Source organism: Montipora capricornis, chromosome 5 (assembly GCF_036669925.1).
Source record: "Montipora capricornis isolate CH-2021 chromosome 5, ASM3666992v2, whole genome shotgun sequence".
Classification (NCBI taxonomy): Eukaryota; Metazoa; Cnidaria; class Anthozoa; order Scleractinia; family Acroporidae; genus Montipora; species Montipora capricornis.
The window spans coordinates 11,486,615-11,504,114 of NC_090887.1; the positions used below are offsets into that span (position 1 = coordinate 11,486,615).

Genomic DNA, 17,500 nt, shown 5'->3' on the forward strand with positions numbered 1-17,500 from the left:
AGGAGAGGGGAAAACCAGAGTACTTGGAGAAAAACCTCTCTGAGCAGAGTAGAGAACCAACAAACTCAACCCACATATGACACCAGATCTGGGAATTGAACCCGGGCCACATTGGTGCGAGGTGAGTGCTCTCGGCCACTGCACCACCCATGCTCCACCCCTGCTCCCCTGCTGACTAACTTGCATCACACAATCATTTTTCACATGAGAAAGATATGATAAAAAAGATAGTGGTTTAACTGCATCACAGCCACATTAGTATCAGAACCATTCAAACTGGGAGAGGCACATAAAATGTTTACCATAGTTTTTCGCAAGGTGCACTCAGTTATGAGATGCATCTTTAACTTTCAAACTTGGTGGCATTTTTGTCACAAATTGAAAATCTCATCAAAAGACTCGGTTATAAGACGTATCTCGAATGGAAGAATTTGGTTCAACTCATCGCTAGTTTTCTGTCTCAACTGTAGATTGTAGTGTAAGTCAAGAACGATGGCAGAAGGAAATTCAACTAGAATTTAGAGAAAACCTTTAAATCCTACTGTTACTAGTGCTTTCTTGCCAGTATTTTTGTTGTACAAAGGCTAAGAACTGAAGGTCATCTGATCATCACGAACAATGGTCTGGTAACATGTGGTGATTTTATACAATGAGTTATTGAAACTGGAAAATCTGAATCCCAGATGGAATTTGTGTCTGGTTTTATCACTTTGCAAGCACCCCTAGACTTATGACAGTCTTTGGTGCAGAGAAGAGAACCAACTAACACAACCCACATATGACACCAAGTCTGGGAATCGAACCGGGGCCACATTGGTGGGAGGTGAGTGCTCTCACCACTGCGCCATCCCTGCAACCCCCATCAATTTCATTTTCATCTATAAATTAAATCTGTCCTTGATGCAGTTCCCTGAGAGTTGAATGTATTGGTTCCATGGAAAGGAGATTAGAGTACAAATTTATTTGTCTCAGGCTCTCACATTTCCCATCAGATGACCAAAAAGGAGTGACCCTGAGAGTGAAGATGACTGAAATGCTAAGTTGATTGGTCGATCTTAACTATTGCATCTATAGGTTGTTGCAGTGCTGGAGCTGGTCACCCAGTGCCCCTGACACTGCAAATGACCTACATGGGGATTAAGTTTGTTGATGGTTCGTTACTCTGCTCCGAGAGGTTTTTCTCTGGGTTTCCTGGTTCCCCTCTCCTCAAAAACCAACATTTCTAAACCTCCCTGAGAACCACTTTTGCGTGACTGGAGCTCCCTGGGTAAATATCACTTAGAGTGGTTTTCAATCGAGTGTCAAAAGTAATTAGCGAATTGCTTTGGTTTTGCATTCACTCAGTGATTGGTTCAAAGTTCTCGGGCCATTTGTTCAACCAATCAAAAGTGAAACCAAAACCAATCGTGGCTCGCATGTGAACATTTTTCCCGCACTTTGTGTCAGCTTCGTGTAATTGCTTTGAGGTTTGATTGGTTTCCTGGATTTTCTCCGTCCTTTTTGATTGGCCAAAGCAATTACTTTGGCTTTGGTTTTTACGACACTTGATTGAAACTCGCTCTATTATTATTATTATTATTATTATTATTATTATTATTATTATTATTATTATGGATTCAGCACCGGCTTTTCTAAAAGTTGGATCCAGGTTATCTTCTTGGGGGCCAGGCAACAACAAGTTGCCTAAGGAAACCTAAATTTTATCATGGCTTTCATCGCTCTATTATTATTATTATTATTATTATTATTATTATTATTATTATAACCATTACAATTTTCTCAAATTTGATTGGTGCATTAACTTCTTTATTTTTAACTAATTATTGTGTAGGGTTGAAATTGGACAGTGAAATGGGACAGTTACATCAGCCAATTGTATTAAGTGCACTCAGCTTAATCCACCAATCGCAGAATTTATCACAATTACCATAGCAACAACCACTTACCCTACCAAACTGGGAATTTCCAAAATGGATAAATTTGTAACATAAGACAGTGAAAAACGAATGCATTAATTTTGTTTTCTCGGAAATTGTAATGGTTATGATTAATTGGTAACAGGACTTTGTGTCATCCAATTCAGTCTGTAATCATACCAGTGATTAAACAAATCAGACTCCCGCTATGATTACAGACCAAATTGGACTCCACTCATTCCTATTACCATTATTTATTATTATTTATGACACATATCACTGTAAGCTGGAAGTCTATATGGGCATCTAGTCAATTCCCATGACCAAAGGTGTCCAGACTGATGGTTTAAAACTTTTCCTCTGTTGTTGCTATTATCATTATCATTACCATTACCATTATCATTATCATTATCATTATCATTATCATTATCATTATTATTAAGGGCTGGATGGGTTAAGTATGCACAAAGTGGTGTGAATTTAACACTGTTCAGGTCTGAGATCTTCCCTTCACAGCTGGGATTAATTCAGGGCAGGCCTTCTTTAAAGATTGCGACAATGTTTGGTGATGGAGAAATACAGATTTTTTTGTCTTTGTGTGCTAAATTTGACTGGAATTACCGAAATCTTCAAATTTTCCAAAGAGAAACGATGTTCACCAATAGACCTAATCGGCTAACTCAATGTTGTACCCAATTCAAACCCTTTGGGAATAAAACGTTTTGTTCCAGGTATTTCCATATCATTTAAATATGAATTGGGTACAACATTGAGTTAGCCGATTAGGTCTATGGCCCTCCGTTTATTTTGGCTTTAACACTGATTTGTTTTGGACCACAAAAACCACTATTTTATCGCTTCATTTGCGTTTTTCTCAAAATCACCTCTACCTGTCAGTGGAAATTGCGTTTCTTTGAAAAGATCTGGATGTAAAAAAATCAACATTGAAAGTTTTGCAAAACAATAAGTTTTGTTATTGAGGTATGACCTAAAAGGAAATTGTTTTGAGGGAATAACTTACGCCAAATTTATCTGTTTCTTTAGAATTCTTAAATCAATTAAAACAAAGAAATCGACGGAAACTTGTGGGAAAAATAGCTTTTTTGAGGTATCAATTTTCTAAAAGAATATTCTGACACTTTTCTAAAAAAATTCATTGTGGTTTAAAGAAACTTATTATTCATCAGTTTTATTATTGTCAAATCAGTTTCAGGAAATGTCAAGTGCTTTGACTGATTATCCGTGGTGACAAAAACTTGATAACTTGTAATCGAGGCTTCAAAAAAAAAGTATTTATGTTGGTGTCAACGGGTAAAAATATTTTTTTAACCTAGTATTTGCGAGAAAGCGGAGCGTTAAGATAACGAGAAACTTGAATGCATATTAAATGTAGGTTGTATATTAAAGCAATTTGACTGCTTCCGAATACTTATGTTTCACACGAGACAAGTGCATTAGACAAGACAAAAATTTGCATATGACTGCTATTACCGGCATCACGCATGTCTCTTTCAAAGGGCATATGTTTCAATCGTGAAAATAAAAGTAAGTATTACAAAACAATGGTCACGAATTGACGAAACTGACTCTCGAAGGTGCTCGTTCTCGTGGTTTGGTATAAATATGGCTTTGAATTTAGAAATTCATCCCGATGCTTTGGTAATGAATCAAGCGAGCCGAGCTGGAAAAACGCCTGAAGAAAGTCGTATTTTAAAAGCGAGAGATTACAAGCTGCCCATGTTTACAAGATATCGAGAAGGCCACTCTAAGGAAACCAGGGTCTTTTATTTTGTCCAAATTGTGGCTCCAAGTTTTGGCCAAAATGCAGACCCCGAGGAGAGCTGTGATGAAGAAATCAGAACTATGGAAAGAATTGTCAACGCGGTCAACAATATGAGACCCAGACCGCGATTTTTACTTGTACATGGCAATTATACTAATGCTAATCCAGAAGAAAAGGAATATTTTCCGCAATTAGAGAGTTTCAAGTCTTCGTTTGAAAATCTTAGCCTGGAAATACCAGTTGTGTGTGTCTGTGGTCGTACGGATTGTGGGGATCCACCGACTTTGAGCTCCGTGGAGGCGTATCGGAAAACCTTCGGCGACGATTGGTTCGCTTTCTGGGTCGAGGGAGTACAATTTTTAGTCTTAAACACCGTGTACTACAAAGATTTGAGTCCCGATGTTGACGATTTAAGAATTGAACAACAAGAGTGGCTTGAATCAAAGTTATTAGAAGCACAAGTGAACCCTCCACATCAAGTAATTTTGCTTCAGACAATCCCATGGTTTTGCAGAACCATTGACGAACCAAACGACGATAGTAACATCGATGTCAGCGCCCGTCGTGAAGTGTCGGCGAAACTTAACGAAGCCAACGCAATATACGTCTTTGCCGGGCATTCAAATGGCATTGGCAAAGACAACAGGTTGGCGATAATTCAAACCAATTCACTGGCGAAAACAGACAGAAACGAAACTCTAGGGTTACGTCTCGTTAAAGTGGAACCGATGGGCGTTTTACACAAGTTCTTTCTTGTGGACAACTCCCCTTCGAATCTCGCTGATTTAGATTGGTTACATTAATTGCCGAGTTCCGTCATGTTCACGCGATTTTTATATAGATCTAATTCGTCTTGCTGTGTTTGAAAATATTAAGTACGATAATTGTAAAACTAATGACCACGAAAAGGCTGGGAACTCTTCAATTCTTACAAAAAAAGAAATGAAAGTCATTTCATCTTTTAAAGCCCTTAATTGTCAGAGGGTAGACATGTGTATACAACAGGTAAAACAATATTACGGGTACATATCTAAGTAAACTTGAAAACTAAAAGCAATTGTTTATCTCAAGAAGCAAAGAATCGGCAGTTATTTAGTTTCAAAGATAGATAAGTTCATCACTTTTCTCTTCACGCAAGGAGCCGGCAAGGTTATAGAAAGTGGTTTCATAAATTCTATTTTTTTTAATCAACGACAACCAAAACAAAGCATTTTTTGTTTTTTGTTTTTTGTTTTTTCAGGACAATGGATAACCAGCTGTAGAATTTTATTTTTAACACGTGTTTGTTAATTTTTTCGATCACTATAGGTTCCAGGTTGATTAAGCTTTTTGTAGCCGACGAATGGTGAACTTTCCTGGGGCACTCAGCGGAAGATTTTAGTAATTGCCAAATAATTTATGCGGTTTTCGTCTCATCTTTTATTGATTTTACGAAATAATTAGGTAATTTTTGAAAATTTGGAATAGAATTATTTTCCTGAAAAAAATTATACGAATTGTGACACGTACTGAGAAGTGTTACCGACAGGAAACTCAACTGATTGCAGAGGGTACTTTTGCCTTTTTTATTTCCCGTGAAATGTGAAATGGCCTTTGTTTTCCTCGTGAAACGTGATTTTGGAAATCACCGCAAGCCGTGATTTTTGACAATAATAGCCCTTTTCACGGTTAGTTTTTCTCGTTTGCATTACAATATAATCTAGCATATATGTGAGGCAATTTCGGGCTATTTTGTAGTTTTAACCCGAAATTGCCTCGCAAACACGTTAGATTACATTGTAATGCAAATAAGAAAAACTAACCGTGAAAAGGGCTATTATCCGTGAAATGAGAAGCGGGTGTTAAATTCACCGTAAACTGTGATCATTTTTTTTTATGTTTTTGTTTGCTTGTTTTTTTTACTTTGTGGGAGCAGGAGCCCGAGAAATTGTAACAATAGACTGTAAATATAATTCGGTAATGCAAGGTAGAGCGAGTTTCAATCGAGTGTCGCAGAACCAAACTAATTACTTTGGTCAATCAAAAAGGACGGAGACAAGCCGATAAACCAATCAAAAATCGATGTAATTACACGTAGCCGACACAAAGCGCGGGAAAATGTGCGCGCACGAGCCGCGATTGGTTTTGGTTTAACCTCTGATTGGTTGAAAAAGTGGCGCGAGAACTTTGAACCAGTCACTGCGTGAAGTAATCATAAACCAAAGCAATTCGCTAATTATTTTCGACACTCAATTGAAAACCGCTCTAAACAACTACATCTGGATTTCATCCCTGAAACGTGAGTCGAGACTTCAACAAGTTGCCTCAGTAGCCTTGCCGGCTTTGTTGGTCAATCAACATGGCGGAAGCTACATGTAGCACGGAAAACGTGAGATTTTTCCCAACGTAACCGTTCTGATGAGTTTCTTTATAGCAGACGTTTGTGGCTCTTAACAAACGTCAATTTTTTTTTGTCGTGAAACGTGAAATGGCCATTTTATTGTCCGTGAAATGTGAAACGGTCATTTTATTTAACGTGAAACGTGATCAAGACCCCCTATACCACCCTCATTGCACGGTGTTTCTACGAAAATTACAGCGGACCTTTTATCGTGTAAAATCAAGGCGATTAAATTTGCCACGAAGCGAGACGTGTCGGCGCAAAAATAACTCGTAAATCTTATCTGAGATTAGTCTTTCCAAACGAATTTTCGTGAGATGCTTAAAACTTTTCCTAAACTTGTCGGCCAAAAATTGTTATAGTTTGTCCAAGTTTTGCATTTCCCGTCTGATAGGTGCAATTCAACGACTGAAACCGACCTAACATGTTATCAATATCTGATTGTTACCTCTGACCGTTCGTTGGTAAGATTTTTGATGCAGCTATCACAATCAGCGGTCAATATGGCTGTAGGCTTTGCGCGCGTTCAAACGAATTCTCGGCTTAGTTTTGAACACGCTCATCAATGTTCGAACGAATTTAAGTCTTAGCAGCGGCTGTCTTTTAACCGTAACAAAACAAAGTGTTTGCACAATTGCTCAAAGATTGGAATGCAGCCATATCTTTTAAACAATTTTTTTTTTTTGCCAAACCTATGAAGGGAACAGCGAATTCATTCATTATATGATATGGTTATTGGTACTGCGCATGCGTGGGTAGAGAGTAACAAATATATTCGATCGTGTAGATAGCACAACAAAATAATTGTTGACAATTCGCGGTTAAGTGGGTCAGCAATGCCTTTGGACAGCAGAGATAAAGCAGAAACAAGGCGAGGTTGTCCAATGGCGCTCACTAAGACGTAGGAATTTGGCACATTTAATGTGACGAGTCATCTACACGAGCAATTTTTCGTATGTGACAACTTTGATTTGTCACATAAAGCTAACACGCCAGCTTTTCAGCAAATACGTTTGTCACATAAAAATTGGCCAAATTTCTTCGTCTACACGAGCAAATAAAAATTATCATAAAAAATGCTCGTGTAAATTAAATTAATTAACTGACCACCGTTAAACTATATACAAAGAATAAACCAAACTTATGACCTCCGTCACGGGCCGCATGCTCTGCAGCTGCCTCTGTTGCGGAGAAATATTTAATTCAGAGACCCGTTTCTCGCAAAGACTTTTTTGTGCCGTTTTTGCTAAAAGGAGTGCGATGAAGCATAACAGTCAACAAAACTTGTGAAAGCAATCGTCTTGACTGGAGCCGTTCCTATTTACTAAAAATTAACAGTAACTTTAAAAATCTTATTCTGCTCTGACGGGAGAAATACGTCCTTAGGAAAGAAATGAATCTTTTAGTAACATGTCAGTATTTTATTCACACCGAGTATTAAGACTTCCAGATCTACGCATGACAAACTTCATGGATCACAGGATAGTCTCACCTTGGAACGGTGCCTTGCGTATTCAGTAACCAAGACTGATTTGCGAGTGTTTGTTAATGAAACGGTTAATGAAACGTCATCTCTTCAAGCTTCACATGATTGGTGGATCACCAAGTTTACATTGGATTGACTTGACCGACACTGGAAAAAATGTGATAATCGATGTAGTTACAACTAATTTGAATTCGGTTGCGTCAAGATCCATTTACTATTATGTGCATAGAAGCAAATAAATGTTGCCTTCTGAAGAAGGCTAGTATATAGTACATTACTAAATAATCGAATTTCGTTGTATCGACTCTTGCTCAAAATATCTACTTGTCAACTTGTAATTACGCCGATCAGATCAAGCCAGTTGATCCAACGAACACCGACAGGATCATTGTCCATAGTTGCTTGTTTAAAAACTCTACAATGATGTCCCTTCGCGATTTAAAATCCCTGGGGGAGCAATTAGAGATTTTTTGTATACATATAAAGGGCCTGGCAAAATGGTTTCAGCATCCGTTCGATAGCGATGTTAAACCATTTTCCCACCCCAGCAGCCGGTTTGCAGCCGTTTTCCTGGACCTCAAGTTTTTCGAACATAATTGAAAGCGTTATTAAGAGTGATTAGAAATACAACACAAATCGCAGTTACAAACAATTTGTAGCCGTTCATTTTGCATTGCTTCCAAATGCTTACGTAACAGCTATTTACGTTACATCTTTAATCAATCTTCGATGGCCAATCGAAATAGGAGTCTATATCTTTATCAAAATTTGGTTTTACCAACGGAGTTGATAATGTAAATTGGCCACAGTACAGAGATTCTAAAAGCTGACGTAATTACGCCGATTCTAAAAGCTGACGTCGGGCTAACGCTCGAAACGTCAGCTTTTAGAATCTCTGTACGGTGGCCAATTTACATTATCAACTCCGTTGATAAAACCAAATTTTTGTATACTACTTCCCCACCGACGCAGCACCACAGTTTCTTTAGAAACTACCCCCTTCATATATCTTTATCAAGTTTGTTCTAGCAAGGCATTAGTGAAACTTGAGAGTCAGCTTGAAACCCTTCCGTGACAAAAAAGTTTGATGATGATGATGATGATGATGAAGAAGAGAGGAGGAAGAGGAAGCTGAAAATAGCCAACCGTGGCAAATGGAGAGGTAAGGGTAGACTTTGTACCTGAGTAAAATGGCGCGGGACAGAAGACGCCATTGTTATTCCGATTTATATTAGGCCTTGCCAGAAACCCAAAAGGGTTGAAACGTGTAACGGCCCCGTGTGTGCTGGGAAACAAGCTTCTGAATATTCAATTTTCTAAGTACCATATTTGGAACAAGAGCGAGAGGTTTCCAAATATGGTACTTAGCACTGAAACATTCAACCAATCAGTTCGCACTGAATATTCGGAAGCTGTGAACGCACGTTACACGTTTCAACCCTTATGGGTTTCTGGCCTTGCTAATTAGGTATTGTTATGTTCACTTTGTTCTTTTGTTTTATGGACATTAATTACTTCAGAGACCAGATAAGTGATCTTTGAACCGCTCAAGCCAGTTACGTAACAAACTAAATCAAACACACTCAGCATTATCAACTTGATCCGAAAGCGTTGTTTTCCTAGTTAACAAAGTAGACGTATAAGTCAGCTAAGATGGCGGTATTTGCGCTTTCGGCTTTGATGTTACTGGCTGCAAACTCTGCTCTAGCAGCTCGGATCGCTGGATTTCACATGATTGGTGGGTCACAGTATCTAAACACGAAACTTGTGCTTGAAGAATTGGCCTCGCGTGGCCACGAGGTAAAGTAACTCGTTGGATGATAATATTTTGGCATCTTTTGTTCAGTCCTTTTTTTCCTCCACCGCACCGAAGGGTAGTAGATTTTTACAAATATTATCCGTAATAAAAGTTAGCAACAGCTTCGAGGGAGGACCTAAACTTTCTAGAAGGGCCTCAAACATTTTTATTTTGATTCATTTTCTCGGATCGTGTCATGGAAGTCGGGACTTCGTCACGCACTTAAAAATGTCGTGCTTTGGTACATGTATTAAATTAGAGGTCTAGAGGTCGTACATAGGACCTCAAAATGTGAAAAGGAAAGTGCTGTGAAAATTTAATGCGTTTTGGCAATATATACGTTGTTGAAACCAACTTTTTGACTTGATGAGCAACTTGGTTATATTTCGCTGTACTCAAGAAGGTCCACTTACTATGCTAGTATGAACCCACCTATTGACATCCTCAAGGAAAAGCGAACAAGCTAATCTTGCAAGACCTCATGAAGCCGCGATAAAGGTCCCAAATGCGGAAAGAGTATTAAGTCTTTTTCTTTTATTTTTTTCCTGCCAGCCTTAGTTTTAGTCACACTTCACATTTTCAACTTAATTAAACCGATTTACAGCAACCCTTTGTTTTGAGTAAAAGCATTACATAACTCCTTTGGGACAGGAAGTTGACGCAAGACTGACGCAATTTCTGCCGCGTCACCACAAAAACAACATTGCGCGTGTTACATGTTCCTTTTAAAGTTGTAAGTAACTTGCGCGATGACACATTTTCCACGTATTTGATTGTACGAGGCTGCTGAGGCTTGGTGCTCTTAAGTCAAAAGTAATTCGTTCGATTTACTGTGTCACGCACAAGTTGAAACTTTGCAGCGTTTACGAGTTCACCCGTTGATCCCCGGGCGTTGATCGCTAAAGCGAATTTTTACACATTGATGTAAAATAGAAATTAGTGACTGCGGACTACTAAATGGATTCATTGGTTCTTGAAGTCACATGATAAGCCGCCTTATCTACATATTTTCTCTCTGGAGCGCTCGATTTGTCTCTGCACACTCAACATTCTCGCCCTTCAGCGCTATCAATTAAGCTTGCCGCCTGGTCAGTCTCGCGCCTTCGCTCGGCTAACACGTTGGCAATAAACAACACAATCAAGTCATGCCGTTTTTTAATGTTTAAAATAACATGAGTGGTAGCTACCTGATGTGCCAGTAATATGAAAATACAGGAAGGTTTGTTTTGGCATTTCTACACACGCGTAAATGAGCACCTTTTCCTTATTGATGATGCTACTTCTTTATATCAACTCAAAATCAAGGAGAGCTTCCATATTGAGCGGTTGAAACCCGAACTCAACAAACAAGTTGATCATGTCAGTTTAGCATTACACTTTTAAACTTTTACCGTTATGTCAGTTGTGTTCTCTATAATATTGTTGGTTCGTTTGAATTTTACGTACTTGTAACAAACATTTAATCTACAAAGAATCATTGTATTGATAGTTCTATATCTATATACGAATTATCTTGTAAAAATTTTAATGTTGCACTCACGATGGCTGAAGATGATGTTTGAAACATCGAAACATGTTCCGAAAATTCAAAAGTGTGGTTGTATTTTTTAAAATATAAAATAATAAAACATTCCCAAAGATAAGAAAGAGAAGGGCTCTGGGGTCGAGTCGATTCGCTCTGACGAAGGGCTAACGCTCGAAACGTCAGCTTTTAGAATCTCTGTACGGTGGCCAATTTACATTATCCACTCCGTTGATAAAACCAAACCTTTGTCATGTTAGTCTGGTATAAACTCGGAGACCAGGGGCCGGTTCCTGAACGATGTAACAACTCTATTCCAGGGATAAATTTATGTGCTGGAATAAGACATATTTATCCCTGGAATAGAGTTACTACACCTTTCAGGAAACAGCCGCAGGTATGTTCTTATGTGTCTAAACTTACCGTAATATCCTAGAAAGTTCGTCTTCAAGTAAGCGTCCAAATCCGGATAGTTCGTCTGGAGCAAGAGTTTCTGAATTGCTAAGGGAAACTTCTTTATCGATCCTTTAGAAAATGAAAACGTGTTTATCAATTGGAGCGATGTTTGCCTGATTTACCGATATTAATTTTAATTCAACTTTAATTTCAGGTTGTAATGATTACTTCCTCTGCACAGAAAGTGAAAACTGGTGAAAAGGTGTCACATACATTTTACCAGGTACCTTACAAGAAAGGATTCTTGGAAGATACATTGCTACGACGTCAACTCGAGGGACATCCAATACAGTCATATTCTTTCTTGCCAGAAGTGTTTTTTAATTTTTGTGAAGGTTCCCTAAACAGCACAGAGGTTACCAATACTCTGAAAGATGTTGATTTGTTGGTCTATGATTTTCTTGCAATCTGTGCTGTGTTGTTGGGCGAAAAGTATGATATTCCAAGAGTTGAGATTCTACCCATCACTCCGAATTCGCCCGCGGGATTTATGCATATGATCCCTATGCCTGTCTCTTATGTCCCGCAACTCCTTACGGGACTAACTGACAAGATGTCATTCCTTGAAAGGGTGGTGAATTTAGGAGCCTATATTGGTTTTATGGTCGCTATTAATCTGGGATTTGGCATTCCGATGAATGCGCTGAAGTCGAAGTACAACATCAAGCCTGAACGAAGCTTTCCAGAGGCCGTTGCTGATGCAGAACTGTGTATCATCACAGCAGATTTTGCGATGGAATATCCACAGCCTCTACTACCAGGTATGAATGACGACAGGGGAAGGCTCTTGGACTTGATTTTCAAAATTCGCGTAAGGTTGGGGGTTGTCAAACTAACTGGTCAGCATATTGTGAATCAACAGCCGATCTGTTAACATGGCCTTGAACTTCTTACTTATAATTTCATAATACGAGGGACTGCACGTAAATTGCCTGAAAAGCCTTATATCCTGGGATTTAAAAAAAGCTCGCTATAATTAATTGAAAGCTCATGCAGTGTAGTGTAGTGTAGTGTAGTGTAGTGTAGTGTAGTGTAGTGTAGTGTAGTGTAGTGTAGTGAATTGAAGCAAAGTGAAGAGAAGTGAAGTGATGTGAAGTGAAGTGAAGTGAAGTTATTAGTCTGTCCCTCTCGGGGCTTTTCAGAACTAATTTATAAATTCTTTTTGTGGGGGACTTTGGTGGCCACACTGCTTGTTACGCAATTTACAATTTATTTTTAGGAAGTGAAAGATGCCCCCGTCCAGATTAAGTCAGACCATAATACCGGGGCCAACGTCCCCTACTCTTTTCGAGAAGTGAGTGGGTTATTTAACTTCCCATACTATTTAATTTCCAACAAGGGCTATGAGACGGGACCTCCGGTTTACAGTCCTTATCCGTAAAGACTTGAAAGTCTAACCATTTGCGGGTGTAATTACAAAGGCAGTAGTCTAGTTTTGCAAAGATCTCGTTTTTGCCTGTTTCCAGAATCTTTGTATCGAGTTTTTTTTTCTTACTTAGTTTTCTCCCTTTTATGAACAGACCAAATCATGGTTGGACCACTCAATGTAGGAGGCTCTAAACCACTTCCGGCTGAATTAGAAGAATTTGTCAGCGCGCCAGGGACCAATGGCTTTATCATTGTCTCTTTTGGCTCCAACGTGGCTTCTATACTCTCCAAAAACGTTGTCGATTTATTGGCTACAGCCTTTGGAAAGCTGAATCTACGAGTCATCTGGAGACTCCAAGGTAAAATAGCCTACCGTAGGTGCGAAACTTTGCTGACATCATTTTAACATTAATTTGTTCAATGACATATTACATCCCTTGATTGTTTCTTCAATTGGAGGATATTGCGTTTGATAATTGTCGACATCATCTTAGCCAAGGTTGGCGTAGTGGTAAGAAGACTTGTCTTCTCGTAGGCTTCCATATACGTGAATAAACAAGTAGAGTGATTTAAAATAAATATCAAAAGGTGTCAGTAGTTTTTTAAAAAATGACAGACGTTTCGGGTGTAGAACACTTCTTCTGTGTGAAGAAAACCGTCGAAACACACAATCAGAAGGAAGCGCGCAGATGAATGGTGGCGTGCGCATGCGTCAAGTCACTTTTAAATAAAGTTGACATTGATGTTAAAGGCCTCGCCAAAGGCTCGCAACATTTCAACGCAACATCTTGCAACATTGTTGGGCACAACATGTTGCGTACATTTGGCCACCCTGTTGATGTGTTGCAACATGTTGCATTATGTTGGATCAAATTTGAAAACGGTCAAATTTTTCGTGCGACATTTTGGATGTTGCATGATGTTGTACTCGTTTGGCCACGTTCACGCAACATTGTTGCAATAGGGCATGTGCGCAACATGTTGCGTTGAAAATGTTGCGTGCGTTTTGGCCAGCCTGATCAACACATGTCGCAACATCATGAAAATATATTTTGCAAGATGTTGCGTTGATATGTTGCGAGTGTTCGGCCAGTCCTTTAAATCCATCATGCTGTACAGCTCCCAGCTGCAAAATCAACTCATTTCACATTGCTTCCATATACGTGCCTTGGGTGCGATTGCCGGACCCAGCGTCGTAAGTGGGTTCAGTTTGTTGAGGTTTTTCTTGGAACATACTGTTTTCCCCGCTTATCAACAACCAGCATTCAATTCGTTCTGCCTTAATTTGATTTGATATACAGTCTCTCCCTTGTGCAGCCGATTTCTAGTCTGGTCCATAGGCAAAACAGTGGACTTATGGTTATAAGTCCAAGTCCAAGGTTATAAGTGTGTTAGGACTCGGCATAGTCATAATATATGGATGAGTTTGTTGGTTCTCTTCCTTGCATGAAAGTTTTTTTTTTCGTGTGCTCCGGTTTTCCCCTCTCATCAAAAAGACAGAGTTGTGCTCGTCCTGTTTTTATTTGACTTGATGTGATTTGATATAATATCCTCCCAATCGAGCTCTTGAGCTCGACTATATTAGCTTGAGACTTGAATAAATAAAAGTGGTTAGGGACTGTGCAATAATTATCAGGAGGGGGGGCCCTAAAACCAGAGGGGGGGGCCTTAAGTTAAAATAATGGAAAGGAGGGGGGGGGGCTCTACATTAAATTTCTCAAGTAAGTTGAGGGGGGGTCTTAATTAAATTTCACAAATTCTATAATGAATAAATAAACATTTTCCAAATAGACAGATGCCACGCCTTTGACTATCCATAATGTCTAAATATTGCATCAACATAAACACATGCTTTAACTTATTTAGAATGTCAACATATGATAGATTGAAACAATCGCTCATGCACAGAAGTCACAAACCACGTTGTGAGCTTTGCCAATAAAACATTTGGCATTTAAGAGGTCCCGCAGACATGCCAGGTCTGTTCTTGATTTAAACAGCGAGAAAGTTTCTAGGTCTACAGTTTCTAGCTGAGGAATGCCACATACTTCTGTTTCATAGTTGTCATCAATGGGTTCACCTCCCAAAGACCGAAAAATTATACAGGTTAGGGTCCTACGGCTTTCTGAGGCAGCAATCCTCTTCTTCTCCCTTTTTTTCTTCTGTTCCTTCTTTTTTCTTGATTTGGATGCTTTAGATTTGGCACCAATAGGAAATGTCGCTTTATATTTAGCCATCACCCTATCCAGGTCTTCTACAAGATGCAGAACGTTTAAACCGACTTGAGACTTTATTGAATGACGTTGTTCAGCATTAAAATTGTGTAAACAGCTGAGGCCAGTCTTCAGTGTTTTTCTAACTTGGTTACGACAGCATTAAGCTTGTCCTGGATATCATTTGCCTCTTGTTTGCAACGTCTGATGTTGCTGTCATCATGGGGAGCTGGCTTGTAATCCTCTCGGAGAAACCTTCCTGCACAAGCAGGGTTGTCGGATAAAAGATATTGGTATCTGTTCTCAAGTTTTTCAATATCTAAAGGTACGGGTTAGAGAGGGGGGGGGGACACATCATAATTTTGAGAGAACGTGAGGGGGGGGGGGGGTCACAGCTAATCTTGACGTTGCTGGAGGGGGGGGACCTATCTAATTTTTCCTTTGGTGAAGCTCATTTTAGGACCCCCCCTTCCTGATAATTATTGCACAGTCCCTTATTATTGAGGTGTTATTTTCGTAAGTTTGCCGTTACGAATGATGCCTTTTGCAGGCTACATCCCTCCAAACCTCTCTTCTAACATAAAAGTGGTGGATTGGTTACCGCAAAGCGACCTGTTGGCTCATAAGAACATCCGGGCTTTTGTCTCGCATGTGGGACATAACAGTCTTTATGAATCTGCTTATCATGGGGTTCCTGTGGTGGCTGTTCCTTTACTTAGAGATCAGCCAGCAAACGCCAAGAAAGCCGAGCACTATGGATTTGGTGTGACTGTGGATTATCGAAACACTGATGCCCAGGAAGTGTATGAGGCTATTCACAATGTTGTGACAAAGCCAAGGTATTTATATTTTTCTGTTAAGGTCATTTTAAGTTAGAACTGCTTTCATCTCTTTTATCAAGATTTCAACAGCAACAAAACGATTCTTTTCTTGAATGACTCCATGTAAAAGGTAATCTCTTAATAAAGTGATATTTGTTGTTGTTGTTTTTATTCGAAAGGATCCAAACGATGTGCCTACGTAAGCGTAGTGATTAGCTCAAGTTATGGCTGGAGAGGTTTTAAAAAATGACAACGTTTAACTTGAATAAAGGGGGTAGTTTCTAAAGAAACTGTCGTGCTGCGTTGGTGGGGAAATAATATACAAAAATTTGGTTTTATCAACGGAGTTGATAATGTAAATTGACCACCGTACAAAGATTCTAAAAGCTGACGTTTCGAGCGTTGGCCCTTCGTCAAAGCGAAGGGCTAACGCTCGAAACGTTACTGAGCTTTTAGAATCTATGTACCATGGTCAATTTACATTATCAACTCCGTTGATAAAACCAAACGTTGAACTTGATTGACCAACTGCTTTATCCAATCGCAGCCGACGACGGAAGACAATCAAATAAACCAATCACATATAGCCTGTGTCAAGCCTGGGAAAACGACCCGTGAAGGGCGCCGTTGGTCTCGTTTTTTTTTTTGGTTAAGCTGAGAATTTTAGTCAGTTACAAAACTTACCACCGCAACGGCGCACTCGACTTGAAAAACGGAGCCTTGTGACGTTACGATTTTTTCCTTGCAGTTTCAAAGAGAAAGTGATGAAAATCTCCCGTCTAATGAAGGACCGTCGACGTACTCCACTTCAAGAAACCGGTGATTGGATTGAGTATGTCCTAAGACATGGTGGCGCGCGGCATCTGAGAGCTCAGGTGTATAACATCCATTGGTATCAATATTACTTACTTGACGTCATAGCATTTCTCTTTGCTGTAGTCACGTTGGTTGTCATGGTGACTTGGATAACATGCAGATTCCTGTGTCGACTCTGTTGTAAAAAGAGAAGAGAGAAATCCAAATTTGAGTGAACTTCACTGAACAAGTTGATGCGGTTTAGGGTTATTTGTTTGCAATTGTTTCACCTTAATATCACGGTATTGCGCATGTTCTAACCGTAACGAATGTCATCATTTATGAGCCAATAGGAAAGCGACGTTATAATTCGTGCGGGAATTTTACACGAATGTGTAAAACTTTCTCGGTTATTAACAATCATCAATTAGTTAAGGGCGGAGCAAAATTTTCACGCCTACGTGTAAATTATAACGTCGCTTCCGATTTTCTTCTAAACGGTGACAATCGCTTCGGATAGAACGTTCGCAATACCTTGATCCTCTGCCTTTAACGATTATGATAACTTAATGAGTAAAATCGTCCCAGCAAAGACAGGTTTTTTTCCGGTCTCCAGTCAAGGTTTTTGTTTTCCACTGTTGTCATTCATTATGGCGGAACGTGTTTATGTTATGGGTCAAATCCAGTGTTTTGGCTGGTTCATTTCCATCCACTCTGTCAGGTTCCGTTTTAGCAGTCCATCCTGTGGATATGATTGGAGGAAGAAGAGAGGGAAACCGTTGGTCAAAACTTAGTGATGCACACTTGTTGTTCCTCATTTAACAGATAAATCATCGCAGTTTTATGGAACAACTTAACCCTTTAACTCCCAGAAGTGATCAGATCGAAACGTTCATTCTCTTAACGAGTGCCATATAGTTCTTTGTTGCGTAGTCATGAGAATTTGGTGTTGTATCCAAATC

The 17,500-nt window shown here is 39.3% G+C and overlaps 2 protein-coding genes across 2 annotated transcripts; both read left to right on the forward strand.

Moving 5' to 3' along the window:
* The first annotated feature begins 3,170 nt into the window (after positions 1-3,170).
* On the forward strand, positions 3,171-5,207 carry LOC138049460 (serine/threonine-protein phosphatase CPPED1-like). The gene has a single exon (XM_068895743.1). The coding sequence runs from the start codon at positions 3,540-3,542 to the stop codon at positions 4,500-4,502; it is 963 nt and encodes a 320-aa protein (XP_068751844.1). The 5' UTR covers positions 3,171-3,539; the 3' UTR covers positions 4,503-5,207.
* Positions 5,208-9,068: 3,861 nt separating this feature from the next.
* LOC138049461 (UDP-glucuronosyltransferase 2B15-like) lies at positions 9,069-17,442 on the forward strand. Its single transcript, XM_068895744.1, has 5 exons — positions 9,069-9,365; positions 11,496-12,102; positions 12,862-13,068; positions 15,473-15,761; positions 16,492-17,442. The coding sequence occupies exons 1-5, from the start codon at positions 9,219-9,221 to the stop codon at positions 16,772-16,774; spliced, it is 1,533 nt and encodes a 510-aa protein (XP_068751845.1). The 5' UTR covers positions 9,069-9,218; the 3' UTR covers positions 16,775-17,442.
* The last annotated feature ends 58 nt before the right edge of the window (positions 17,443-17,500 follow it).